Raw genomic sequence first — 14,747 nt, 5'->3', positions numbered from 1 at the left:
GCTGTGAACCTGAAACTATCACAACATTGTTAATCGGTTATACTCCAATATAAAATAAAAAGTTAAAAAAAAAAAAAGTAAAATTTGAGATTATTCTTCCTTAGCTTAATGCATGCTTAAATGTTTCTCTGCCTTATTAGTCAAAATGTTAATTCTTTCTACTTCCTAGATGTATACACCATCACAAAAATAAAAATAAAAATTTACTGATGATATAGGAAAACACACCTCATCACTAGTGGTTTTGTCTTTTAGGTGAAGGGTTATTTTTATTTTCATTTTTACCTTATAACAGTCTCCTCCAGGAATGATTTCCTGAATATATACCAAGGGACCTTCATTCCGGTTAATTCCTCCTAGGATCTTCAGACCAAGGCCTGTCTCCTTGGTAACTGTAATCATCTGAAAGGCAGGATCCCTAAGATAAAGTAAAGTAGCATGCACAGGTTAGCCTAGAGATGGGTACCTACTTTTTCTTTAAACTGTTTGTTAAATCAAATTCTTAGAACTAGACAACTCAGAATACAAAGTACACACTATCAATGACATTTTAAAAAGTATGATCATACAAAAGCAATCAAATGAATTTTCTTAGCTCTAATTTTAATTTTTCTATAAAACAGCCAAACAGTAGAAGAAATTACTGCAATAATGCTTATTTCTTTGGAGTAGAAGAAAAATACTTTAAAAATATTATTTAAACAACTTTAAAGATTTATTAAAGGTGAATGAAGAGACTTAGTTTTTTTTTTTTTTTTTATTCATTTATTTTATTTATGGCTGTGTTGGGTCTTCGTTTCTGTGCGAGGGCTTTCTCTAGTTGTGGCAAGCGGGGGGCCACTCTTCATCGTGGTGCACAGGCCTCTCACTATCGCGGCCTCTCTTGTTGCAGAGCACAGGCTCCAGACGCGCAGGCTCAGTAGTTGTGGCTCACGGGCCCAGTTGCTCCGCGGCATGTGGGATCTTCCCAGACCAGGGCTCGAACCCGTGTCCCCTGCATTGGCAGGCAGATTCTCAACCACCGCGCCACCAGGGAAGCCCTGAAGAGACTTAGTTTTAACTGATTTTTTTGACTACACTGAAGGATTCCAAAACAAAATACTTCAATGAATTAGGTAAGTGACTTTAAAAGACATGTTTTTGGCCATTTAAAGCAAAATAAATATGACCTTCATTTGAATCTCAAAAAAAAAAAAAAACAAATGCAGTTTATCTTTTTAATTTAGAAAGAGTATTTTCCTGGTACAGATTACTTGCTCCAGCTGCAATTTCTGCCAGACATAAAAGTGATGCCATTAGAAAAGAAGGAACTGTTAAAAGAATTCTGCAAAAGGTACTCTCCCCCCTTCACCTCAGTTATGTTTCTAAACAGTGGTCAGAGCAGATACTTTTACTGGTCCAAGAGAACTTGAATAAAGCATGAAACGAAGCTTAGGGCTGTCTGCTTACTTATGGTACAGTGGGTGTTGTGCTAAGCAATATACATACATTAGTCCGTTCAACTAATATTTATAAAATCCCTAAGATTATTACCCTCATTTTTCTAAAAGAACTCAAATCTGGGCAGGTTAACTTGGTGGCCCAAGGTTACGAAGCTGGAGAACAGCAATGTGAGGGCAGTCTGTCTTACTCCAGAGGCAAAGTATGGTCTAAGGTCTACTTCACTGGTGCACTAAAGCCATTTTTGAATATAGGACTTCCAGCTGTCTTCAAACGTGCCAAAACAGAGAAACTGCTGTTTAAAAAGAGTTACTCCATACCTTACATATGATTATAGCTTTAAAAAAATTTTCTTAACTTCTGCCATAGAAGTTCTGACTATATCTTTAAGAAGACTTGTATTCAAAAGTTAAATCATAAAAAAGTAGAATGAAAGAAATTAAAATTTTAAAAAAATTACAAAACTCCGTTTTTGAATATTTTGCCCTTTATATAGCACATCCTTTAGGGTTGCATTATATTGAATTCAGCTCTAGGGTTGGAGGGCCTATCTAGGGTTACTAGGGTAATAGTCAATTAGCTAGGAAAAAAAGGTAGAAAATGTTCTATTGTCAGATTCCAGAACCTCAGTCCATTCTTGACAGGAGATTTAGACTGCAAGGACGTAAAGGGGTGAAGCCTAGAAAAGGGCAAGATGAAGAAGAAAGGGGACAAAGGTCCTCATTAAGCACCTCCAATAACCTCTTAAACCCTCTAAATGTCAATTTCCTTCAATGGGGACACACACGATCTCCAGCATATGTTATTATTTCAGTAAAGGATCCCTCCTTTTCTAATCCCAACACAGAGTATCTATTATTAACAAAGCAGTGTATTTACTTGCTAGGACCTTACTTTAAAATTCCCTCATTGTTAAGAATTTATATTACTTCTTTTTTTTTTTTGGCTATTAAAAATAGTTCTGCTGCTCAACTTTAATCATAGTAAGAGAATTACAAGTTAAAACCAGGCAGAGACACTGCTTTTCACCTATCAGATCAACGTAAATTCAGAACTTTGACAATATAAGACAAGGCTTTAGGAAAGAGGTACTCTTTTACATTGTTGGTGGTAATGCAAAATGGCATAACCCCTAAAGAGGGGATTTGATAGTCTCTAACTTTACCTTCTGATCCAACAATCCCCTTTCTAGGAACCTTTCCCAAAGATACTCTGGCAAGAAATACAAATGACTTGTATACTAGGTTCGTCATTTGGCATAATTTGTGATCACCAAAAATAGCAAACAATTCAAATGTCCATCAATAAGGTACTGGATGAATAAACTATGGTATATTAAGAACAGAATACTATACAGTTACAACAAGGTACAAGGAAGATCTTTATAAATTGATATGAAGTGATCACCAGGATATAATTTTAAGTTTAAAAAAAGTCTGGTCAAAACACTATATATAATATGCTACCTTTTTGTTAAGAATGCACTGGCAAGTGGAGCCTGGGAGCTGGATCCTGGGTGTTTTGGGACATTTTGCCTTGGTCATATGCTACTTCCTCATGAACCTGATTTTGCCCTAAGTAGTTGGATAAAACTCTGTGCTGTCACACAGAGTAAAACTGTTCAACATCAATGCATGGAGCTCTGTAGACAGAGCTCTTCACCTACCACACAGCTGCGCCTGGCTTATATCCCTATGAGACTGGAGCTTTCCAGTGCTCCCAGGAGGAGGCATCAGAGAAAGATACCCTGAGTTTAACTAACCTGACACCCTTCTGCAGGGAAGATCTTCAAACCCGAGTCAAAGTGCTGGTGTACACTTGTTTACTATGTAAGCAAGAGTAGAAGAATGTCTATACAGTGGAACTATATACAGAATAAATAATAGCTTTGAGAAAAAATATAATTATATACACACATATATATATAACATGCATATTTATTTACATGGATATGTATTTGCTTATGCAAAAAGAAACACTGAAAAAGAACTAAGAATAAAGATGGCTATTTATAGGAGGAATGAGGGCACAGAGTGAAAGACAAGACTGAAAGCAGGACTTCTCCAAATATACCTTGTTATATGTGTGTTACATGTTTGCAAAATGGCCACCAATTCTTCCCATCTCTGTCTGCATGCCCCCAGGAATGTGACTTTACCGCTCCTTCCATTAAAAAGTAAAGTCTGTAACTCTAGACCTTGAATTTGGACTTAGTTATCTAAATTGCTTTAGCCAATGGTGCATAAGCAAATGTGAGGAAAACAGACATTTGAAAAACACTTGTGCTTGTTGCTGGGAACCATTCTGCCACCACGTGAAAAAGCCTGAGCTAGCTGCCTGGAAGATGAGAGGCCAGGTTGAAAAAGACTTCAGCTATCCAGCCTTCCTAGATGAGGCCCCAGACATGGCAATGAGGCCACCCTACGTGATCTGGTGCAGCCCAGAAGAACTGCTCACGGAATCATGAGGAAGAATAAATGCTTGTTTGTTTTAAGGTACTTTGAGCTGGTTTGTTAGTCAGCAAATGTTAATGTTAACATTATGTTATTTTTTATACTGGAATTATAAAATATTTTAGGTATTCAAAAAATCAGATCAAATTTTTAAAAAGCAGTCTATATAAATAATTCTAAAAGAGAATGCATAATTTGTCCTTTACCCTGATTTACATAGAAAGCTCTGATCAACCTTTTCATTACCACTATCTTAGACCACAGGTAGGCAGCTGTATAAAACTTTCCACCAAATGTTCATTAATATTCTACATATTTTAAACTATGATAGTTCAAACATATTAAATTTAATTTAGCAATTACTTTTCAAGTAGCCCGGATGATACTACGGCAGATGTATTTTTATTCATGGTTTCACTACCACTGTAGCCTTGGATTTAACAGCTGTATAAATGAAGATCTTGACGAAGAGTCTATAAATTCTTCTTTTCCTAAGATTAGAGAAGTAGAAAATAAACTGTCATATCTTAGAACAGTCAAATTTGATTTTAACTGTGCATAAAAACATTACATATACTTGGCATGTAAACAATATGTGCCTGTGTATAGATGATAGATGTATTTTATATATGTTGGGCTATGGCATTTTAGTCATTGCTGATAATATCTGAGAAATGTAAAGGCAGTTCTGTAGATAGAAAGCTAGATAGAGCTATAGGACTATATCTATATCATTATCAATATCTATAGCTATATAAAAATCTGTATTTTCTAGCAGAAGTGAAGAATACAGTTAAGCTTTAGGTAACTATTATAGCTTCCACCGTTACTAAGCTTAAAAACCACATAATAATAAAAGACTGAGAAAAATGTCTCTTGTGAGCACAAGGCTAGGAATTTTACAGTCAGAATGTCTGCAAAATAATTATACAATACACTTTGAAGAAAACACAAATTCCTACTGTCTCACCAACTATCTTGAGGGACTTCCTGCAGATCCTATATTACTCTGACTCATATTACTCCATGAGCTTCTTAAATACTTTCCTATAAAAAGAAAAAAATATTATTTTAATGTCTCATATAGCTCCACTGTGAAAATTATAGAGAATAGTGCAGTTTCATTTAATTTAAAAACTGTATTTGAACAGATTTACCACTTCTGTATAAGAAACATAAATAAAGTATAGAAACCTGAAGTTGAAAAACACCTTAGGATCATTTAGCACAGCCCTCTTATTAAAGAAATGAGTAGCTAGATTCAGAGAGATTGTGTACTTTCCCTACACAAATAAGAAATAGTCATTGGTTGTTTTCCCAACTAGAACTCAGGCTTCAGAGCCCACAGCATGGAACTTGACATCAGACAGACCTGGATTCCAATTTGAACTTCTAGGCTTCTCCAAGCATCAGTTTCTTCAAAGGTACAGTAGGTAGTAGTGATGGTTTTACAAATGGATACACATGTCAAAACTTACCAAACTGTCTCACTATAAATATGTGCTGTTTGTTATAAATCAATTATACTCTAGTAAAGTTAAACTTTTTTAAAAATCCAATTTTCAGTTAAAAATGGCAGCTTGACCTTGGCATGTATCTTCTTTTCCTCCAAGAGCCTACTCATATAAAAGTAAAGGGTTACAAACAGTATAAACTCATAATGTTAGAGAAAAAATGAAAGAAGAGCCATGAGATGAAAAGTTTCAATAAATTTCTGGAAGACAAAAAATAGATGGTAGGGTGATAATTGATAAAGGAGGCCTGAAGAAGCTGAAAGCTAGGGAAAGGCTTTGTAAACACTTTTAAGTTTGAGCACACATATAGAAAATGTTAATACTTGTACGGTGTACTGGGGTAAACAGAGGTGGCATGTTATACCTCTAAGAAGTTGAGGGGCAATCACTAACTCAGCACACCATAACTGATTCATGGCAAAATTCTGGCCTATAAAACAGCTAGAGATGTTGAGGAACATATCTTGTAGAATCCCAGAGAGGTTGGGGACTCAGGAACCCAAAGTACTAGGGACAGTGAAACTGAGGTGGAGAACTAAAATCAAGGGGATTATCCCATCTCTTCTCCAACTACTTATGTGAGAGAAATCCTAGATTCTTCTGTCAATGAATTAAATGGACTCTGAAGAAAGAGCCAACAACCTTCTGGGATACTAACACAGAACTGTATCACTGGTCTGGGTGTTAAAAACCTGCTTCAATGTCTGGGCAAGATGGCGGAAGAGTAAGACGCGGAGATCACCTTCCTTCCCACAGATACATTAGAAATACATCTACACGTGGAACTGCTCCTACAGAACACCCACGGAATGCTGGCAGAAGACGTCAGACCTCCCAAAAGGCAAGAAACTAACCACGTACTTGGGTAGGGCAAAAGAAAAAAGAAATAACAGAGACAGAAGAATAGGGACGGGACCTGCACCAGTGGGAGGGAGCTGTGAAGGAGGAAAGGTTTCCACACACTAGGAAGCCCCTTCTCAGGCGGAGACTCCGGGTGGCAGAGGGGGTAAGCTTCGGAGCCACGGAGGAGAGCGCAGCCACAGGGGTGCGGAGGGCAAAGCAGAGAGATTCCCGCATAGAGGATCGGTGCTGACCGGCACTCACCAGCCCGAGAGGCTTGTCTGCTCAGCCGCTGGGGTGGGCGGGGCTGGGAGCTGAGGCTTGGGCTTCGCAGATCGGATCCCAGGGAGAGGACTGGGGTTGGCTGCGTGAACACAGCCTGAAGGGGGCTAGTGCGCCACAGCTAGCCGGGAGGGAGTCCGGAAAAAGGTCTGGAGCTGCCGAACAGGCAAGAGACTTTTTCTTGCCACTTTGTTTCGTGGCACGCAAGGAGAGGGGATTCAGAGTGCCGCCTAAATGAGCTCCAGAGACAGGCGCGAGCCGTGGCTATAGTGCGGACCCCAGAGACGGGCATGAGACGCTAAGGCTGCTGCTGCCGCCACCAAGAAGCCTGTGTGCGAGCACAGGGCACTATCCACACCACCCCTCCCGGGAGCCGGTGCAGCCCGTCACTGCCAGGGTCCCGTGATCCAGGGACAACTTCCCCGGGAGAACACACAGCGCGCCTCAGGCTGCTGCAACGTCACGCTGGCCTCTGCCGCCGCAGGCTCGCCCCGCATCCGTACCCCTCCCTCCCCGCCGCCTGAGTGAGCCAGAGCCCCCGTAGCAGGTGCTCCTTTAACCCCGTCCTGTGTGAGCAAAGAACAGATGCCCTCAGGTGACCTACACACAGAGGCGTGTCCAAATCCAAAGCTGAACCCCGGGAGCTGTATGAACAAAGAAGAGAAAGGGAAATTTCTCCCAGCAGCCTCAGAAGCAGCGGATTAAAGCTCCACAAACAACTTGATGTACCTGCATCTGTTGAATACCTGAATAGACAACGGATCATCCCAAATTGAGGAGGTGGACTTTGGGAGCAGGATATATTATTTTTTCCCCTTTTCCTCTTTTTGCGAGTGTGTATGTGTATGCTTCTGGGTGAGATTTTGTCTGTATACCTTTGCTTCTACCATTTGTCCTAGGGTTCGGTCTGTCTGTTTTATTTTGTTTTTTTCCTTACTTAAAAATTTTTTTTTCTTAATAATTTTTTTCTTATTTTTTATTTTAAAAAATTAAAAAAAATTTTTCTTAATAAATTTTTTCTTAATAATTCTTTTATTTTTTATTTTAATAGCTTTATTTTATTTCATCTTACTATTTTATTATATTATATTTTATTTTATTTTATCCTCTTTCTTTCTTTCTTTCTATTTTTTTCTCCCTTTTATTCTGAGCCGTGTGGATGAAAGGCTCTTGGTGCTCCAGCCAGGCATCAGGGCTGTGCCTCTGAGGTGGGAGGCCCAACCTCAGGACACTGGTCCACAAGAGACCGCCCAGTGCCACGTAATACCAAATGGCGAAAATCTCTGAGAGATCTCAATCTCAACATCAAGACCCAGCTTCACTCAACGACCAGCAAGCTACAGTGCTGGACACCCTATACCAAACAACTAGCAAGACAGGAACACAGCCCCATCCATTAGCAGAGAGGCTGCCTAAATTCATAATAAGGCCACAGACACCCCAAAATACACCACCAGACGTGGACGTGCCCACCAGAAAGACAAGATCCAGCCTCATCCACCAGAACACAGGCACTAGTCCCCTCCACCAAGAAGCCTACATAACCCACTGAACCAACCTTAGCCACTGGGGACAGATACCAAAAACAACAGGAAAAACGAACCTGCAGCCTGTGAAAAGGAGACCCCAAACACAGTAAGATAAGAAAAATGAGAAGACAGAAAAACACACAGCAGATGAAGGAGCAAGGTAAAAACACACCAGACCTAACAAATGAAGAGGATATAGGCAGGCTACCTGAAAAAGAATTCAGAATAATGATAGTAAAGATGGTCCAAAATCTTGGAAATAGAATAGACAAAATGCAAGAAACATTTAACAAGGACCTAGAAGAACTAAAGAGGAACCAAGCAATGATGAAAAACACAATAAATGAAATTAAAAATACTCTAGAAGGGATCAATAGCAGAATAACTGAGGCAGAAGAACGGATAAGTGACCTGGAAGATAAAATAGTGGAAATAACTACTGCAGAGCAGGATAAAGAAAAAAGAATGAAAAGAACTGAGGACAGTCTAAGAGACCTCTGGGACAACATTAAACGCACCAACATTCTAATTATAGGGGTCTCAGAGGAAGAAGAGAAAAAGAAGGGGACTGAGAAAATATTTGAAGAGATTATAGTTGAAAAATTCCTCAATATGGGAAAGGAAATAGTTAACCAAGTCCTGGAAGCACAGAGAGTCCCATACAGGATAAATACAAGGAGAAACACGCCAAGACACATATTAATCAAACTATCAAAAATTAAATATAAAGAAAACATATTAAAAGCAGCAAGGGAAAGGCAACAAATAACACACGAGGGAGTCCCCATAAGGTTAACAGCTGATCTTTCAGCAGAAACCCTGCAAGCCAGAAGGGAGTGGCAGAACATACTTAAAGTGATGAAAGAGAAAAATCTACAACCAAGATTACTCTACTCAGCAAGGATATCATTCAGATTTAATGGAGAAATTAAAACCTTTACAGACAAGCAAAAGCTAAGAGAATTCAGCACCACCAAACCAGCTTTACAACAAATGTTAAAGGACCTTCTCTAGGCAAGAAACACAAGAGAAGGAAAACACCTACAATAACAAACCCAAAACATTTAAGAAAATGGGAATAGGAACATACATATTGATAATTACCGTAAATGTAAATGGATTAAATGCTCCCACCAAAAGACACAGACTGGCTGAATGGATACAAAAACAAGACCCATATATATGCTGTCTACAAGAGACCCACTTCAGACCTAGGGACACATACAGACTGAAAGTGAGGGGATAGAAAAAGATATTCCATGCAAATGGAAAGCAAAAGAAAGCTGGAGTAGCAATTCTCATATCAGACAAAATAGACTTTAAAATAAAGACTATTACAAGAGACAAAGAAGGACACTATATAATGATCAAGGGATCGATCCAAGAGGAAGGTATAACAATTGTAAATATTTATGCACCCAACATAGGAGCACCTCAATACATAAGGCAAATACTAACAGCCATAAAAGGGGAAATCGACAGTAACACAATCATAGTAGGGGACTTTAACACCCCACTTTCACCAATGGACAGATCATCTAAAATGAAAATAAATAAGGAAACACAAGCTTTAAATGATACATTAAACAAGATGGACTTAATTGATATTTATAGGACATTCCACCCAAAAACAACAGAATACACATTTTTCTCAAGTGCTCATGGAACATTCTCCAGGATAGATCATATCTTGGGTCACAAATCAAGCCTTGGTAAATTTAAGAACATTGAAATCGTATCAAGTATCTTTTCCGACCACAACGCTATGAGACTAGATATCAATTACAGGAAAAGATCTGTAAAAAATACAAACACATGGAGGCTACACAATACACTACTTAATAACGAAGTGATCACTGAAGAAATCAAAGGGGAAATCAAAAAATACCTAGAAACAAATGACAATGGAGACACGACGCCCCAAAACCTATGGGATGCAGCAAAAGCAGTGTTAAGAAGGAAGTTTATAGCAATACAAGCCTACATCAAGAAACAGGAAACATCTCGAATAAACAACCTAACGTTGCACCTAAAGCAATTAGAGAAAGAAGAACAAAAAACCCCCAAAGCTAGCAGAAGGAAAGAAATCATAAAGATCAGATCAGAAATAAATGAAAAAGAAATGAAGGAAACAATAGCAAAGATCAATAAAACTAAAAGCTGGTTCTTTGAGAAGATAAACAAAATTGATAAACCACTAGCCAGACTCATCAAGAAAAAAAGGGAGAAGACTCAAATCAATTGAATTAGAAATGAAAAAGGAGAAGTAACCACTGACACTGCAGAGATACAAAGGATCATGAGAGATTACTACAAGCAACTCTATGCCAATAAAATGGACAACCTGGAAGAAATGGACAGATTCTTAGAAATGCACAACCTGCCGAGACTGAACCAGGAAGAAATAGAAAATATGAACAGACCATTCACAAGCACTGAAATTGAAACTGTGATTAAAAATCTCCCAACAAACAAAAGCCCAGGACCAGATGGCTTCACAGGTGAATTCTATCAAACATTTAGAGAAGAGCTTACATCTATCCTTCTCAAACTCTTCCAAAATATTGCAGAGGGAGGATCACTCCCCAACTCATTCTATGAGGCCACCATCACCCTGATACCAAAACCAGACAAAGATGTCACAATGAAAGAAAACTACAGGCCAATATCACTGATGAATATAGATGTAAAAATCCTCAACAAAATACTAGCAAACAGAATCCAACAGCACATTAAAAGGATCATACACCATGATCAAGTGGGGTTTATCCTAGGAATGCAAGGATTCTTCAATATATGCAAATCAATCAACGTGATATATCATATTAACAAATTGAAGGAGAAAAACCATATGATCATCTCAATAGATGCAGAGAAAGCTTTCGACAAAATTCAACACCCATTTATGATAAAAGCCCTGCAGAAAGTAGGCATAGAGGGAACTTTCCTCAACATAATAAAGGCCATATATGACAAACCCACAGCCAATATTGTCCTCAATGGTGCAAAACTGAAACCATTTCCACTAAGATCAGGAACAAGACAAGGTTGCCCACTCTCACCACTATTATTCAACGTAGTTTTGGAAGTGTTAGCCACAGCAATCAGAGAAGAAAAAGAAACAAAAGGAATCCAAACCGGAAAACAAGAAGTAAAGCTGTCACTGTTTGCAGATGACATGATACTATACATAGAGAATCCTGAAGATGCTACCAGAAAACTCCTAGAGCTAATCAATGAATTTGGTAAAGTAGCAGGATACAAAATTACTGCACAGAAATCTCTTGCATTCCTATATACTAATGATGAAAAATCTGAAAGTGAAATTTAGAAAACACTCCCGTTTACCATTGCAACAAAAAGAATAAAATATCTAGGAATAAACCTACCTAAGGAGACAAAAGACCTGTATGCAGAAAATTATAGGACACTGATGAAAGAAATTAAAGATGATAAAAATAGATGGAGAGATATACAATGTTCTTGGATTGGAAGAATCAACATTGTGAAAATGACTCTACTACCCAAAGCAATCTACAGATTCAATGCAATCCCTATCAAACTACCACTGGCATTTTTCACAGAACTAGAACAAAAAAGTTCACAATCTGTATGGAAACACAGAAGACCCCGAATAGCCAAAGCAATCTTCAGAACAAAAAAAAGGGAGCTGGAGGAATCAGGCTCCCTGACTTCAGACTATATTACAAAGCTACAGTAATCAAGACAGTTTGGTACTGGCACAAAAACAGAAATATAGATCAATAAAACAGGATAGAAAGCCCAGAGATAAACCCACGCACCTATACTCACCTTATATTTGATAAAGGAGGCAAGCATATACAGTGGAGAAAAGACAGCCTCTTCAATAAGTGGTGCTGGGAAAATTGGACAGGTACATGTAAAAGTATGAAATTAGAACACTCCCTGACACCATACTCAAAAATAAACTCAAAATGGATTAAAGACCTAAGTGTAAGGCCAGACACTATCAAACTCTTAGAGGAAAACATAGGCAGAACACTCTGTGACATAAATCACAGCAAGATCCTTTTTGACCCAGATCCTAGAGAAATGGAAATTAAAACACAAATAAACAAATGGGACCTAATGAAACTTAAAAGCTTTTGCACAGCAAAGGAAACCATAAACAAGACCAAAAGACAACCCTCAGAATGGGAGAAAATATTTGCAAATGAAGCAACTGACAAAGGATTAATCTCCAAGATTTACAAGCAGCTCATGCGGCTCAATAATAAAAAAACAAACAACTCAATCCAAAAATGGGCAGAAGACCTAAAGAGACATTTCTCCAAAGAAGATATACAGATTGCCAACAGACACATGAAAGAATGCTCAACATCATTAATCATTAGAGAAATGCAAATCAAAACTACAATGAGATATCATCTCACACCGGTCAGAATGGCCATCATCAAAAAATATAGAAACAATAAATGCTGGAGAGGGTGTGGAGAAAAGGGAACCCTCTTGCACTGTTGGTGGAAATGTAAACTGATACAGCCACTATGGAGAACAGTATGGAGGTTCCTTAAATAACTAAAAATAGAACTACCATACGACCCAGCAATCCCACTACTGGGCATATACCCTGAGAAAACCATAATTCAAAAAGAGTCATGTACCAAAATGTTCATTGTAGCTCTATTTACAATAGTCAGGACATGGAAGCAACCTAAGTGTCCATCATCAAATGAATGGATAAAGAAGATGTGGCACATATATACAATGGAATATTACTCAGCCATAAAAAGAAATGAAATGGAGGGATTTGTAGTGAGGTGGATGGAGTTAGAGCCTGTCATACAGAGTGAAGTAAGTCAGAAAGAGAAAAACAAATACAGTATGCTAACACATATATATGGACTCTAAGAAAAAAGAAGGTCATGAAGAACCTAGTGGCAAGACGGGAATAAAGACACAGACCTACTAGAGAATGGACTTGAGGATATGGCTAGGGGAAGGGGTGAGATGTGACAGGGTGCGAGAGTGGCATGGACATATATACACTACCAAATGTAAAATAGATAGCTAGTGGGAAGCAGCCGCATAGCACAGGGAGATCAGCTCTGTGCTTTGTGACCACCTAGAGGTGTGGGATAGGGAGGGTGGGAGGGAGGGAGACGCAAGAGGGAGGAGATACGGGGATATATGTATATGTATAACTGATTCACTTTGTTATAAAGCAGAAACTAACACACCACTGTAAAGCTATTATACTCCAATGAAGATACTTAAAAAAAAAAAAAAAAACCTGCTTCAACTTTCACAGCCCCTGTGGTAGCAAGCAACAGAAAGAGTGGGAGCACACAGATCAACAGTAGCAGGGAAATGAAGCCACCAAGCGCTGTCAGCAGCAAAATTCCGATGGCCAGGAAGCAAGAAGGTTACTCAGTACCCCATGGGGGAAGGAGGGGAAACTTGAGGGAAGAGCTTACAATCCTAGGGCTTGACAGAGTAATAACTCAGAGTCAAGAGCTGCTGCAGTGGTCCACAAGACTAATGCAGCCGTGGAAGAGAGTTCAATTCTAAAAGTAAGTTTTTATAAGTTCATTATAGACTGCTTTAATAATATAGCAGAATGGAGCAGATTCCCAAACCTTCAGTGAGGAAGTTTTGATATAACAATAATAATAGCAACTACCATCTATTGGCACCATGTGTCACACACTGTGCTAAGTATTTCAAATGTATTTATCTTATTTAATATCATGGAAAATGCATTAGAATTAAGTTAAAAAAAGCTGAGTTCAAATGGCAATACCGCTATATGCTAGCCATACAGCCTTAGAATAGTTACCTAACCTCCTGGCGTCTCTTCATATTAAGGTAGGAATAATAACACCTAGCTAAAAGGGTTGCCCTGAGGATTAAGGGAGATGTAAAAAATTGGGCTGTCTTCACAGTGTTACCAAAGTGAGTAAGATCCCCATGCAGTAGTGATTTGTCTTAACTGGGCGCTGGGTCCCCAGGTCATGGAACATATCCAAGTATAATGGATGTGTCATTGTTAAATTCTATAATAGATTCCATACAGTGTCATTTAATTTTTTTTCTACTTTAAACTATTAAAATGAAATTTCAGTTTTTAAACTATTTCATTCACCTAACATACCTGTCATTGTCCTAAATGCTGGAGGTGAGATAAAAAGAAAAGAGTCTATCCCCAGAGACAGTCAAATAAACAGACATCAGGAGGGTGCTAAGTGCTCCGACAGTGGTATTCACAGGGTGCTGGGGGCATGGAGGAAGGCCACCTAACCCAGAATGGAGGAGTCGTCATGAAACAGCAACACAGCCAGGCATCATACTAGAGGATTTTATCCTCAGAGGAGCCCCAAAAGGCAGGTAATATTAACCCATTTTACATATGAGAAAATCAGTTAATGGAGAAGCTATGTGACTTGCCACAGTGCTAAACAGTTATAAAGTGGAATTTGAATCCAGTTCTGCCTGGTTTCAAACACAAGCTTTTTCTGCTACAGGATGCTGGAAAATTAATTTATGTGGAAAAATGTCATCCTCCAACAAAGTAGGATAAGAGAGTGTTAATTAATGTAGTAATATGCTGTCTCTCTTCTATGAAGATGATACTATTTTTTTTTTTTTTTTGGCTGTGTCACACAGCATGCAGGATCTTAGTGCCCCAACCAGGGATTGAACCTGTG

General features: G+C 38.6%; 1 protein-coding gene across 3 annotated transcripts in view; it reads right to left on the bottom strand.

The window, feature by feature from the left end:
* The window catches only part of STXBP4 (syntaxin binding protein 4), a 192,708-nt gene that overhangs the window by 168,976 nt on the left and 8,985 nt on the right, over window positions 1–14,747 (bottom strand). For 2 of the 3 annotated variants that reach the window (XM_059908303.1, XM_059908301.1), the window contains exons 2-4: window positions 4,864–4,940; window positions 4,257–4,384; window positions 286–418 (exon numbers count right to left, since the gene is read on the bottom strand). In XM_059908303.1, coding sequence (XP_059764286.1) covers window positions 286–418; window positions 4,257–4,303 — 180 coding nt within the window. In that variant the 5' untranslated portion in view covers window positions 4,304–4,384; window positions 4,864–4,940. The remainder of the gene's footprint in view (window positions 1–285; window positions 419–4,256; window positions 4,385–4,863; window positions 4,941–14,747) is intronic. The other variant, XM_059908302.1, reaches the window with a different exon arrangement.

This window comes from Balaenoptera ricei, chromosome 20 (genome assembly GCF_028023285.1).
Source record: "Balaenoptera ricei isolate mBalRic1 chromosome 20, mBalRic1.hap2, whole genome shotgun sequence".
NCBI classification, from domain to species: Eukaryota; Metazoa; Chordata; class Mammalia; order Artiodactyla; family Balaenopteridae; genus Balaenoptera; species Balaenoptera ricei.
Note: the sequence above shows the minus strand (reverse complement) of the source record. Positions and strands in the feature narration are given on the sequence as shown.